General features: G+C 38.1%; 1 protein-coding gene across 1 annotated transcript; it reads right to left on the reverse strand.

Moving 5' to 3' along the window:
* Nucleotides 1-741: 741 nt before the first annotated feature.
* Nucleotides 742-11845, reverse strand: GTF2A1L (general transcription factor IIA, 1-like). The gene is made up of 9 exons (XM_010182429.1): nucleotides 11825-11845; nucleotides 9698-9799; nucleotides 9272-9395; nucleotides 7543-7598; nucleotides 6728-6821; nucleotides 5317-5921; nucleotides 3336-3626; nucleotides 2740-2829; nucleotides 742-849 (listed from the first exon to the last, which is right to left on the reverse strand). Exons 1-9 carry the CDS (start codon nucleotides 11843-11845, stop codon nucleotides 742-744), a joined length of 1491 nt encoding a protein of 496 aa, XP_010180731.1.
* Nucleotides 11846-14492: the final 2647 nt, after the last annotated feature.

Consider the following 14492-nt stretch of genomic DNA (forward strand, 5'->3'; position numbering starts at 1 on the left):
CATTTTAATGTTAAATCGCACTATTCATTGCATCTCAGTAGATAGTATAGAATAAACAATAATAATTCTCATATATTGAGAACTCAAGGGTCTTCCACCTACATTTCCTGACTTACATCTAAACTGTCTGCCTTTAAGCAGAAGCCAAAAACCTACAAACAAGACAACAACAATAAAAGCAAGGAAGAGGAAGGAAAGGGGAGAGAGAAGTACATAGCTGAAATAGCCACAAGTTTCAGACTTGCACTAGTGTTGCTTGCTCTTTTTTTCCCCCCCTTCTCTTTTTTTAAACTCAGCAGCCTTTGAAAAGAAATAATATCACCAACAACTGTGTAGTTTTACATTTCAGGCCACACTTTAGCTCTTATTTTAAAAAGTCCAACAAAAACCAACAGAACTGAAATTTGCTTAAATATAGTCACTTAGTATTCCACTACTTTCTTGAATTACTAACAGATCCAACATTTCAATCTTTAAAATTATTCATTCTAATGATATTTCTTGGGTGGAAAAGTAACAAAACAATCAGAAAAGAACAGTAAAGAGAGCTGAGTAACTAACAATACAGTGTTTTAATTTGCATGTATTAACAACACATTTTGCATATTTTTATCAAAGCCTTGTCACTGAGGTTTGGTTTGGTTTTGTTTCTTTAAGGCAAAACAACAGAAAGTCTAGTTGTTCCACAGAAGGTTCATAAGGGAATAACGCCAGTCTTAAAGTACATACTTCAGCGAGGTTTCACCACTCCGCATCTCCAATGGCTTTTGCAAAAACATGGTCTTTACCATTAAAGGACATCACTCCATCTTTTAAGTAAAACTTCCATTTGTTCTTAATTCGATGTATCTGATAAAAGAAATAAATCAATCCCCCCCCCAAAAAATATACATTAGACCATCCATTTTAAAAAATGGCGGCTTAAGCACAACTTGGTTTACAAAATTTTTCTTTTAAAATCTTGATAGCCCAAAACATGTGAAACACTTGCACTGAACACAGCACAAATAATCAATAGAAGCAGCAGTTTTCAGTTGTTTATAATGAATTCCCTGCCCTCTCAAGGGAACAACCTCTGGAATCTTAGCACACATACACCCCCCCTCCACAGCCCCCTAAAAAAACAGCAGGAAAACATGGCGATAATGGAACAATTTCATTAGTGTATCAGTCCCAAAATATACTGCACCTTGCAAGTATGGCTTAAACAAAATGCAGTGGTTTTCTTTTCCTAAACGCATTGCAATGCAATATTGCATGCAGAGAGATGTTAGGATAAGGCTAAAAACAGGAACATTTTGCTCAAAAGCAAATACTGACATACAAAAAGGAAGAATTTTCATATTGTGTTTCTTTTTAAAGGCTTACAAAACAATCTATACTGCAAAAAGTTTTCAATTAATACTAAAAGAAGGAATTTTAAATATCTCTAGAAAATTCCATGGATTTTAAGCTTCAGTCTGTTTTCAAATCCAGAAGGAAAACGGAGGGGAAAAAAAACCCAAAGAAACAGGACATTCATTTTGCTGACAGCATTCTTTTATAGGTAGCAAGGTAATTTAATAGATAACTGTTTCCATCTAATTTCTAGTAGACATACATGTTTTATTAAATCTATGTAGGAAATGGGGAAGTTATCAACATCTTCGCCCAACTTCTGTAACTGTTAATTTCTAATTAACATCTGATCATAAATTTCCTGAGACATGTCCAATGCTGAACTTCCTATCAATTTCTTAAAATTTTCAGCTATTTTTTTCAGCTTGTTACAGACAAAGCTTGCTGTAGATAACAATATCCAATACCTACAGCATCTGTAACATCAAACTGAGTTATGAAGCTCCAAAACTTTGTGTGTCTTTTCAATACAATACAGGCACTGTGGTATAATTTCAGGTAAGTTTTCTACGGACATCCCTATAACTACATTTTCCAAAATAACTAGTTTCAGAAACACTCTGTTAGTAAAGCACTTTAGTGCAGACAATTTTCTTAGCAGCTCACTGTCACCTAAATCACAGGCGCCATTAAGGCAGGCCAGTTGAACACAGACGAAAAAATTACCACCAGTCACTTCTGAAAGAAGAAAAACCAAGGTACATTCTTAAGCAAACTATATTTTTCCATATTTGTTTCAAAATAAAATTGCATCTTGTTTTGTCATCTTTTAAACTACTGATATATGAGTGTCTAAAACCAAATCAGAGTTGGAAGTACTTAATTTGATCTTCAAGAGTTCAAAATAAGGTTGAACTTTAAAAAGATGGAGGACAAAATGGCCCTTAACAACTGTTTTGTTTTTCAGACACAACAGAATTGTGGTAGGAAAATCTGTCTGTAAGCACTTCAAAGACAAAAAATGTAAAAGAAAGTACACACATTCCTCTTTCTGTTGCCCATTTTAAAAGTCTTAATTCATGGCTGAAAATGCATGCATACATCCATGGAGCTGTTGATGTTACTTAAAAGTTAATGAAATGCATAAGCTTTTGCAGCTTTAAAAATCTTAATTTTGCAAGATGTGGTCACTTTTCCTTTAATAAGAACCCGTTGATTATCCTCATGTCAGAAAACAGCAGGTAAGTCTTCAGACTACTGTCAGCTAAACATGTAATTTAAACACTCAATTACTGGAGCATTAGATTTTCCTCAATAGACACTGACAGTAGACCAGACATGAAATTGCTGAAGATATTATTTAGAATTATTAAAGAACAAAGATAAAACTATATATTGTACCTTGTCATACTGACAAACTATCACATTGTCAGTGTCAAACGAGTCTGGAGTGTCCTGTTCACTGACATCATCACCAGAATTTAAGGGGTCCTAGAGATTAAAATTGTATTTTAAACATTCTTTCAGAATTGAACACACTTGACATTAAATGCGCATAGAACAATAAGATCTTTAAGAAAAGCCTTTTCCTAGGAAACACACATACTTGGATCACATTCTTCTCTTCTCTGTCTAATCCCCTGTGGTCCCTCAGAAGGAAAAGAAACCTAGATTTTTATCTCTATCTTACTTAAATAAAAAGCAGAACTCCATTCCACTGAGGCCAGGGTTTTACCACAGAACTCCAATTCTGGTAATTAAAAGTATTTTAATTCATCCAATAAAAAAGTGCCTTCTCAACATCTCTTTCATTTGTTCCCGCTACTCAATGAGCTCTCGAGTAATTTCTCACCAGTACCTCCTATCTCAAGAGGCATGTAACTTGACTATGCATTCTCTGCATTAAACTTAATGTGATTGTTCTGAGTCAAAACATTTCAACAGTCAAAATAAATACACTATTGTAATGTGCTTTACAAGGCTTAAAAGTAAATTACCTCCTCAACTGTATCTATTTGGGGCTCTACATTATCATTACCACTGCTGCTAGATTCCGTGCTTGAAATACTACCACATTCTTCTTCATCATCTTCCTCATTCTCCAAAACTTTTAGATCCTCTGATTCAATAATGCCAATGAATTCATTCTCTTCCTCATCTTTTGTATGTGGTGTTTCTTCCTTGGGAGAAAGATCACCAGTACCATCTAGCTGAATTATGCCTTTAATGTCACTGCAGATGTCCTTCCCTGATGGTAAATTAGATTCCATCTGCTCAGTAGGTTCCATCTGACAGGAATAAAAGAGACCAGAGACAGCTTGTGAATTAACACCACATAGCTTTCATTGTTCAGTACAAAGCCTGAGATTTTTGTTTAATAAAGCAACAAGATTGGGGCACTAAAATCCAAATTTCGAGTCCTAGCCTATTTGAGAACCCTGAGTACATTTGCAAATCTTGTTCTTACACCTAACCTTAAATGGAATCCATGCCAAATATTTTTCAGCAACATAGAAAGACATTCTCTTACTTTTCTTTAAACGTTACTGTACTTGTCCTGGTTTCTTTTCCAACCCGTAAGTCTCTCTCCCTTATTCTCTTTCTCTTCCCCTTTCTGGGGAGGGGAGAGGGGTTAATAGAGGGCATCTGTCCAGGATTTAGTGGTCAGCCCAGCCCTAAATCACAACAGCACTCAAACAATTTTCTAAGATAAAGACAAACTGACCAGGCCTTTAGAAGTTCTATGGCAAAGCAAACTCAAAAAAAACCAAAAACAAAACAAAAACAAATAAAAGGAAATGAGCTACTCCTCCGCCCCCAAAATTAGCATTTTTCATTTTTGAAATAAAAGATGAACTCATCTCTCTTCCTCAATCAAAATGCCTTGTTTAAATAAGATACAAAAAGCTGAGAGACAGTAAATATTTCAGTACTTCAAGTTACTGTTCATAAAAGTGCTAGAATTCCTCAATAGTGTTCACAGGAGCATAAAAGGGCTTTAAGGTTTCAGCTGTCTTCAGTTTCTCATTGAATCTTTATTGTAGCACTTAATTCAAATCCACATTCACTTTCTAGTTCAAGAAAATAACACTTTGTCTTGATCCTCCATTCTTACTATAGACAGTCTTCATCATACTGCTACCTGACTTCAGATAGGCAACATTACATGCTTTGTATTTAATCATTTGTCATTACTGTCATTAAATTTTGATTTAATAAATTTGCCTCAATCACATATAAGCACTACAACTCAAAGTCGGCAAGGCAGCCTAAACTTAAAACATCTCCAAATAATTTCTGGAACAAAGATTAGATGAGGTCAAGTAAGTGGCCTGTTAATTAAAATAATTCCAATTTTCCATAGAGCTCTAGCTGAACTCCAGTTTGTTCAGGATTTTTTCCCAAGAAAATGCATGTACTTCCAGCAGATTTTCACTTATCCAATCTGACTTTTCATACTCAATATGCATTCTCAATGCCTGTTAAATGATCTTCACTCATTAAAAGTTAAAACTAATCTCAGCTGACACTGCAAAAGCAATTTGCCCACAAATGGCCAGTGCCAGATTCAGTCTCAGAAAAACATGGAAGGTCTCAAAGAGCCATTCATGTCTGCTCAGTCACCAAAAAAAACCCAACCAAGCAAAAAAACTCCACTAATATGCTCCAAAATAGCCAATAAATCTAAGAATACATTTTATCTATCCATTACACTTTTAGTACTTTTTAGGTTGACATTCTCTTCAATTCTAGTGTTTCAGCAATATTTGAGACAAGTTCTTAATGTAAAAATAAGCAGTCAGCTACTAATATTCAAAACCAGCTCAAGAACTAACTTTAAATTATAATAATTATTATTATTATTTAGACATGCTACTTGTCACTTAACAGCTGTGTTTGATCACATCTCTAATGATACTTCAAGCAACCATCTCCAATGGATGTATTTTCATCTGCTGAGAAATGCATGTGTCTTACCTTGCCACAGGAAGCAATGCTGTCCTCATCTTTCAGACCAGCACTATCATCCAAACTTTTGCCCGTGATAATCAGGTCAATGATATCATCAGACACCAGCTGTTGCTCCAGCTCCTGAGGCTCAATGTCTAACTGCCCCTCCACATCCAGCAGTACACTGCTTGAGTTGTTTGCCATGGATTCAGCAGAAGAAAACCCTTTAGAGGATTCTGGAGTAAACACAGCTGTGTTAAGATTGCCATGCTGGGTTTTTTCTGTTGAGTCTGCGTGCTGATTCAACACTGCACTAGCTGCAAGCTGCTGCAGAATCACAGAAGGCTGCTGGACCAATGTAGTGGTGGTAGAGTCCTCCAAATATTTTTTTTCCATGCTATTTGGTTGAAATGCCATGGTCTGTTGGCCAGCAGCCTCCCGGGGTTGCAATGTTTCAGCAGCTGCCTCAGCAGAAGATGCACGCGCCTGTGCAACACTGGCAGTGCTGCCTTGCAGAACCAAAGGCTGCCCACGGGGCTGGAACAGCTGCTGAACAGGATGATGTAGTAGTATACTGGCATCTCCCGCAGTTTGTGTAACCATAACAGGCACATTTATCTTATAAAGTTGCCCTACAAAGAGAAGAGTTAAAAACTGCTTCAGTAGGTTAAACTAGAGGTTCATTCAGGCCACTGTCCTGTTACCACTAACAGCCAATAGCAAACACTCAGGCAAACAATGAGAAACAGGATGTTTACAAAGCAGTACTTTCTCCAAGCACAATTTCAGCCTTTGAAAATTAAAGAGTCCAGAGGCTTTCTGAGCCAGAGTTTCCATCCAGACCATCATTTAATACCCCTTTTTGGTTTCAAAATCTTAGGAATTATACCTGAAATGAGTATCTAGTGACATCAAAAATTAGTTCTCATCAAAAAACAGCTCTTTGAGAAAAGAGTCAATCTATGACTGAAATAAGCCTTCTACTCATCACACCCGAAGCAGTACAAGCACATTTTTGTATAAGCAGTATAGGCAGTTTTAACAGCAAAAGAGTGTGACCAAAAAAAGTCAATGGATGGTTGGATTTTATTTCAATAAGAAATCACTTTGAATCTGAAGCACCAAAATGTCTTTACCTCTACCCATGTCTGGGCTGACAAAGGAACAGATTTGCGAACAGTTGTAAAACAAAAATGGCATCACCTGGCAGCCCATGTTAACTGATATTGCAAGTGTAAGAGCTGATACACTAATGAATCAATGTAATTACTTCCCCCATGCAGCAATTACAAATACAAACTACAAAGGAAGAGGAGTATAAAGTATAGCTGGGTAGAGGCAGTTAACTTCACTTTTACCTACTGTACTCAGGACCATCTTTCAAAATCCATGTACAGTCAACGCACTGTAACATTTTACATCTCCTCTTTAATCTTACCAGATGCTGTTTGTAGTGCCACTCCAGCTGATACTGGTACAGGATAAGCGATACCCATAGGGAGGGCAAGAGTTGTGCCTGCTCCTGAAGCACCCTAGATACACAAGAGCTTTAAGAAATAGCACATACTATAAAGTGCATAGTAATAGCAACAGTGCATAGTACATCTCCTAGGGCCCAAAATGACACACTACCATATCCAGATGAAGCGTGAATGAGCGCATTTTTGTGACCATCTTTACTGAAGAGTTACTTCAAACTTTTGAGATTCATACATATAAAAATGTATTCTGTATTAACAGGATAATTACTTGTTCTAAGTGTTTCTTATTTTCCAGTTATCACATTCCTGTTTTGTTAACAGAACATTTCCACTACACTTCCATCCTATGGGCTAAATACATGCAGCCATGTCTTCCAACACACTTCTGGCCAATGCTTCCAAAACCAACTGGTAGATCCCCATTATTTTTCACTGCTCAAACAAAAGCAGAAGAATTCGAGTTCTCTCTCTGCAGACTCTTAACTTTTGTATGGCTTTCATAAAAAAAAAGGCTAGAAGTAACACCAAGTTTCTTCAGCTGTTGATTCTTTCTCAGCATCACTCCTCCTCCCTTGGCTATTTTACCATATTGAACAGATTACATTGTCATAACAAATGATACTTTTTCAGTCCCTAAATGCTGTCCTAAAGCATCTACACATGGCAAAAACTTAATACTTGCATCCCCTTAAGCCTGTTAACAACTAACAAACTTAATAATTTAGAATTCAGAATAATAAAAAAGGAATAAAATGACACTGCAGCTACATACCTGGTGTCCTGCCATGAAATGCTGGAAATCCTTGCCAGTTGGGATGAATAAGGAAGCTATTAAAAGAAAGAAAAAAAAAAAAGCCACTTGACAAAAACCTGTAATTTCTCAGACACAGTTGATCTTTCAGTAATTTACAGCAAGCACTGCCGAAACTAAAGGAATCTAACTTCAGTTCATACTCATTAGATCAATAAACAAGTGATCACATTTAGGTAAATCTCTTGAATATACTTCCCTTTATGTTGCTTCAATCTTATGCTGTACTTGAGGAAGGGGAGAGGGGGAGAGGTTATACCCTGAATTTATAAAACTTAAATTCTGCTACAGGCTGGTTTTTTTTACCTTTGTTTGTTAGCTAAATAGAAATATTTTTTAAACAATTTGAACTGTTTATGTTGCACTGTAAAAATTAAGCATGCCATTTCTATTTATTACATTAACTAGAAGCATACATGTGCGATGCTACCATTTGAGACATGACCAGGAACGTACATGTAAATGTACTGCCTTAACATGATGAAAATGTGCAAGTATTTTTTCTGCACCAGAAAAAATCCAACAGTGCTAATAGCGAGAACAGTAGGGTGGGATTTTCAAAAGCACTCAATACTCAATACTGACTTCAGTGTGAGAAGATAAGCCAAAGGCAAAACTTTCACAAGCTACAACAAGCAGACAATTTAGGTAGCCCTAACAACTTTGAAAATCTCTAGCAACAGGACAATTCAAATCACATTTTTTAAAAAAACAGTAATTCACTAGCTTCCACAGATTGTTTTGCATTATTATAACCTTCTAAAAAGTATGAGTAACAAGGAGAAGCTCATTAAATATAAAGCCTCCAGTAACAAACAAACTCAAAAGTATATTCCCTTTAACAACATGGAATAAATTAAACATGTATCCAAAACCAGTTCATTCAACTACGAAAACTGTTAAAAAAACAGATGAAGAGTGCCTGCCCAAACTTGAGGTTCACTACAACTCAGATTTTAATTAAATCATCTTATGTTCTTTTGTCCTTTGTGGGGAAAGGTCCTAATGGCTTCTCACACTGGAAGCCTCAGCTGAGCATTATACTCAAACACAACATTACCACAGTGATCAGCTGGACTTAATTGAGAGGAATAGGGACTGATGTCAGAGTCTGTGTGAAAGTCAAGTGCTTCTCTGCAACAGGAATAGTGCTTTTGGGAAAACTACCTGGGAAAAACACAAAAGAAAACAAAAAAAACCCCAAAACAAAACCAGAAGACTCCCACACTTCTGCTTGAGCAAGGGAGTTTCTGTATTTTAGCAAGCGCCAAACTAGATTAAACTCCAACATGACGAGCGAGCTGCACGGCACAAACATGCCATATAACCTCAGCTGACATCATGCCACACATTGAAAAGGAAAGTGAAAGTTTAACCCCACTGGTAAATTTGCAATTGAAGGGCTACACTTCTGGACTGCAGGCAAAGCGGTTAAAATTCTCTTCACATTTTGTCACAGGAAATAAGCAGCAGATCAAGAGCACACAGACGTAACTGCATTAGTTTATCAATGTTTAATTCGTCCTTTATTAGTCAAATTCTGCTTTCTAATAAATACTGTTCCCCATCATACTAAATATATATGTAAGCATCGCAAACCAAAATAGCAGCATCTTCAAGTCTTCCAGAAAGATTCTTGAATCACTGAGCTATTGTTAAACTGCATCTACTGTGTTCAACAACATCTGACCTGCTGAAGCCTGCAGAACACGGTGAAAATTGTTCGGCAACTGCAGGGCAAGCTGTGAAGAACGGTGGCTATGTCTGAAGAAGCCTTCTGTTGCTTTAGACTGCATTACCTTGGTTTCCCAAAGCTGTTGAAAGATTATTATTAAGGTAAACAAATATCAGCTTTAAAAATAAACCACATCTAAAATGTTAATCGGGTATTCCTAGTTTTTCCAAGGGTAAACTGACTGATTCTATCCAATAAACACGGTAAAAATCACTACTGAGTTTTTACTTCCAGCAGCCCAACACATCATTTGCAAGATATTTATAATTCTAAGTTAGAGCAAAAGTATGCGAGTTTTGGAGGGCAAAGAAACTGACAGGTACATCATCTAAAGAGAAAAACAATACACAACTTCTATTAATGCAGGGGAACCCAACAAACCTGCTTCAAGTCTTTCAGAACCTGTTCATCTAAACCCTCTTCTGCAAAGAGTTCCCGCACACCTTCAATCACATCTTCAATAATGTCCCTGTATAGTTTTGGCTAAATAAAACAAAATATTTTCAAGTTAAGATGAACCTTAAGTCATTTGAAAGGACAGCACAAAACCTAATCTTTCTGCATAAAACTACTGTTACAAACTGAACAGCACAAATTACACACTAACTGAAATACACGATAATTGCAATAGACTGAATACTCTCTCAGGTGCAAAGGTCTACAAGTCCAGTCTTTCTTTTCAATCCAACATTCCTGGGAACAGATATCTCTGGAAAGGGATAGGCTCAGGTGTCAAATTATTGGTTTCTGCAGGCTACAGAAAAGCTGAAGAAAATCCTAGAAACATTATAAAAACAATTGCTGTGCTGTATTGTCACACAGGCATGTCTAAAATGTTAGTTTAAAACTGACATTTACTGTTTAGTATCATTCTAGTGTCATCACCCCTAACTTAAAGGCCAACCCACAATACAAGCTACTAAAAATGAGATGTGCCAATTCTATCAGAAGCATAATGTAAGTAATATGCAAGAAATAACAGAGGTTTTTTTTTTTCTTCTTTGTGGTAATAATCTCATGTTGTATAGTAGTTTAGCTATGGAAATGTTAACACTACAGTTTATTAATAAATATCATTCATCTTGTATTACAATCTGCCCATGTTAGTGATTAAATTCTAATCCTTCAGTCAGACCTGGACAACAGACTCAAACTGCAAGATTCATCCATTCAGATGCAAATGTAAGATAATAAGATTTTAGCAATTTAAATCTTATTAATCTTGATTATCATTACCACCGGAACAGCATACATAAGGTGAAAGATGAAGCTGAGATTTCTGGGAAACCCCAGAAGTTAAGATTTGAGGATATTAATTTACATTTTTCTAACTTAACATCAGGTTAATAGTTTACTGCTTTGAATTTGTTATAAACTGCAAACAAAAAACAATTTGTTTTTTAAAAAACATGACAAGTTATTAAGGAGTAACAAGTTACACTTTTTGCAAAAAGCTTTCAGCACAGTATAGCACTCCTTTAAAATAATCATACACATGTATGATTTCTTATGGGAGGTTAGAGATCTCCAAGAACTTCCGCAGCACATTTCAGGCTACTAAGATGAGGAAAAAAAAAAAAATTTACTCTTGTACCACTATACTAAAAGATGTTGACTAGCCTGTAAGACAAATCCTTTGCCTGGTTAATCCAGAAGGGAAACTGAATTCAAATCATTCAACAAGCCTATTCCTCTCCCCAGGCCTGCCAAACTATGTTGCATTAAGTAGTGTTTTACAGTAAGTACAAATATTTATTATGCTATATAAAACCTGTACATAGCAGTGGTAAAATTCAAGCATTACATGCTTCCAAATTAGAGAAAAATGGTTACAGTGCACAGATTACTATACTCGTTTTATCCCTTTGCACACAGGCACTCCTTTGCCAGAACAAGCCCATCCAGACCAGGAACAGCCAGCACCAGGAACAAACTCACTCGTTTTCTACCATACCATGGGGTGGCAGGGAGGGACGAATCAACACCCCATTCCAGCAAAGCAAGTCTTAAAGTTAAGTCTCCAGGGCCTCCCTAGAATTACTGTCATCTGAAGGACTATTTTAAGTCCCACATAAGGAAAGGCAGTAGCAGATGAAACCTAAATAGGAGTAAAAGCCGCCATCTTTTCCCCCTGGTGTCACTAACCATACACAGCATCCCTCCACACCCTGGGGCTACCCAGTAGCACACACAAATCCCTGACAGGATTTCGCCCACAAAACGCCTTTTTTTTTAACGAATCATCCCAAAAATGACGACTTTCGAAGTCACCCCTGCGCTTCCCGCGCCAGGAAAAGACGAGTGGCTCCTGCCGGGGACTGCACGGGGCGGTACCACCTCCAGCTGGGCCCAAGGAGAGGGAAGCGATTTTCCCGGCCCTCGCCCAACCCCCATCCCCTCCCTCCCGCACAGAGGGGCGGCCAGACCCTGCCGGGCCGTTCGCAGCCCCCAAGCCCGACTATGTGCCGCGGAGTCGAGACCCGAGCCGGCCTCGCCACCTTCCCTCACCACGGGGTTAACGTGTGCCATGGCGGCAGCGGCCGCCATTAGCCCGCCCTCCCGCCTTAAGGCGTCGTTGCCGTGGCGACGCGGCCTACCCGCCGCTGGCCCCGCCCGCCGCCTAGCTTTAGTGGGCTTCTTGTTTCCCTCACTAGCTGAATTACCTCATGCTGTGCCACGCACTGGGGCGTAATCGAGTGCTGGTTGCTAATCGCGGGTTTCTTCTTTCAGCTCCTGTCACCGAAAGGGAGGACTTGCCGCTGAGCAAAGTGCAAGGCCGCCAAGGCGCCCGGTTTGCAGTTCGAACCCTGAAACTTCAGCTTGTGTGCATGGAGGACAGGAGGCACGAGAACCACAGTTGCCCCATAGTGTGAAAATATACTTGGGAAAGCTGGCTACAAAAGCATATTATTTTGCTCTAATAAACTCTGAAGTCATTAGTACCTCATAAACAGGGAGATGGCTGAAGCTACCAGTTAAGTAGCAGCAATCTGGTACAACTACTCACATTATTGCTTACATTTGAAGCAATCTGTTCATACGTTAATACAGAGATTTACCAGTTTAGTAGTTACTAATCTGGGAAAACGATCATTAATCTCATTCATGTAGGTGAATATATATTTTGGTCTTTATAGGCCTTCTGTCCATTCATAGGTCGATGTTACTGTGATGATTCTGAGAACCTATAAACATGATCTTCTGTTTTTCCTTCCTTTTTCCTTTCTTTTTCCATTTTTAGGTAGCTATGTAGTTATAGTGCTACTTGGCTCATGAAGAGAAGACTCACCCGTTAAGCTTTAATTTTAAGGCTGACTTACACATCCTGAGGAATGAAAAATTTTAATGAAAATACTGACAGACCCTTAATTATATAGCTAAATTAACACCTACAACAACAAAAAAGAAGCAACATCCATAATAATAATATTGTAAGTTGCATTTTCACAAGTGAGACAAATGCCATTTGCTGTTGAAGTAATTTTGCTCTGCAACAAAATATGTTTAATGACACTGTCTGGACCTTGAATTAAACAGCAATTGCATATTCAGCTGTTCTGTATGCCCCACATCATCATGAGGAAATGGCGAAGCATGTTGCTTTGCTTATAGAATAATTTAAATAATAAAATACATTTTTTAAAGCACAGTGCCCATTTGAAACTGTCTGGGATAGTGCATACCAAGAGCATCATTATTCCTCTCCTGTCTGGTTACTCATGTCGTGTTAGCAGAGCTAGCAGGAAGAAGTTGCAGCCTTTAGGATCTCACTGGGCTCTGAAGATTGCAGATGGTGATCCTGCAGCTGGCTGAGACTTACTGATCAGTCAGATAAACCTGATGCAGAGCCGTCTATCTGCCAGCATGCTATACAGCAGTTTTAGAAAGATGGAAGTGCAGAAAGAACATTTCTAAATTAGTCCACTGCTTTCTACAACCCTTTTTTTATCTAGGGGTTACAAAGTGCCTTGAAATCAGAACAATTTGTGTGCCTAACTTCAGCAAGAGAGGGAAGTCGGGAAGCTTGATAACAAAGAATTTCTCAGCTGTCTTAGTGGTCAGGTTACTTTGGCTGTGTCCACGTGGACACGTGCAGACCAAAGCAGATGATCTTCACCAGCACTCCAGGTTAGCAGTTTGTCTCTGTATTTGCACATAACCTAACACATTCAAGGCATACCCTCGGTGTTGTAAATTATATTCCATGTATTGCCAGTGAATACCAAAGCTCCATTGCTAAGGTCAACGTGTCAGCTCCCTTCATGCAAGGGACAGCAGACTAAGCCTACTGATAGAGCACAGCTATTGCTGGGGAGAAAGTAAAATATGGAAATGGGAATACAACTTTCGAAGCTGCACAGGGAGGTTGCAGAGGGCGCTCCCTTCTAACTGAGGCACTTACACTTTCATCTGTGGTCTAGCAACATACTTTATATAATTTCTTTCACAAATAGGAATTTGTGAGAGAGAAGGTGTCTTCATACAAGCACTGCAAGCAGTGTCAATGGAACAGCATGAAAAAACCTGGTATATGCAGAAAAAAATTCAATCTTCTCTGAGTAAGAAAAAAATATGAAAATGTCTGAAGGGCATTACTCATACTGACTGGCTAGCTTTTCTATTGGTGGCCTAGTATCTGTGTCCTGCAATATAACCTGCAAACCTGTCATGTTTTTCATGCTTATGGATTTGTTAACATTTAACCCTACTATTAAGAAACAAGCACACACACACACCAGATTATCTTGCCCAAGCTCACAAATGGCAGTCAGGAACAGCACCCAGATCTCATCAGTCTTGCATCAGCTTCTGATCCAGCTCTCCCCATTGCAGTCTCTTTAGCAGCTCACAAGAGTTTTAGAAGTCTGGCTGTTGAAAAGATTAGCATGCTGTTCAAACTCTCCTGATTTTTCAGGGTTTTGTCAGCATTTGGGATAGTGCTGCTTAAGGGCACCTCAAACATTTACTGGACAGGTTTTAGTTTGTAATTATTTATACTTCTCTTGATACATGATGTCTAGAGAAGATTTATTTTTTGATAGTGAACCTTTATTAATGTTAAAAAAAAATTACCGTTTTCAAATGCCTTCCCTTTAGAAACGGAGACTCAGCAAACTCAGATGCTTGGTAATGAATGCCCTCTTCTGTTTAAATTCAGCATTGCTGCTGTAGGGAA

Source organism: Mesitornis unicolor, unplaced genomic scaffold (genome assembly GCF_000695765.1).
Source record: "Mesitornis unicolor isolate BGI_N332 unplaced genomic scaffold, ASM69576v1 scaffold20974, whole genome shotgun sequence".
NCBI lineage: Eukaryota > Metazoa > Chordata > Aves > Mesitornithiformes > Mesitornithidae > Mesitornis > Mesitornis unicolor.

Excerpts from the sequence above, each read along its gene's own strand:
- GTF2A1L (XM_010182429.1), bottom strand. The coding sequence starts at position 11,845 with ATGGCACACGTTAACCCCGTG. Across the intron at positions 9,396-9,697 it reads TTCTGAAAGACTTGAAGCAG|CTTTGGGAAACCAAGGTAAT; the intron begins GTTTGTTGGGTT and ends ATCTTTCAACAG. Across the intron at positions 6,822-7,542 it reads ATTTCATGGCAGGACACCAG|GGTGCTTCAGGAGCAGGCAC; the intron begins GTATGTAGCTGC and ends TTGTGTATCTAG.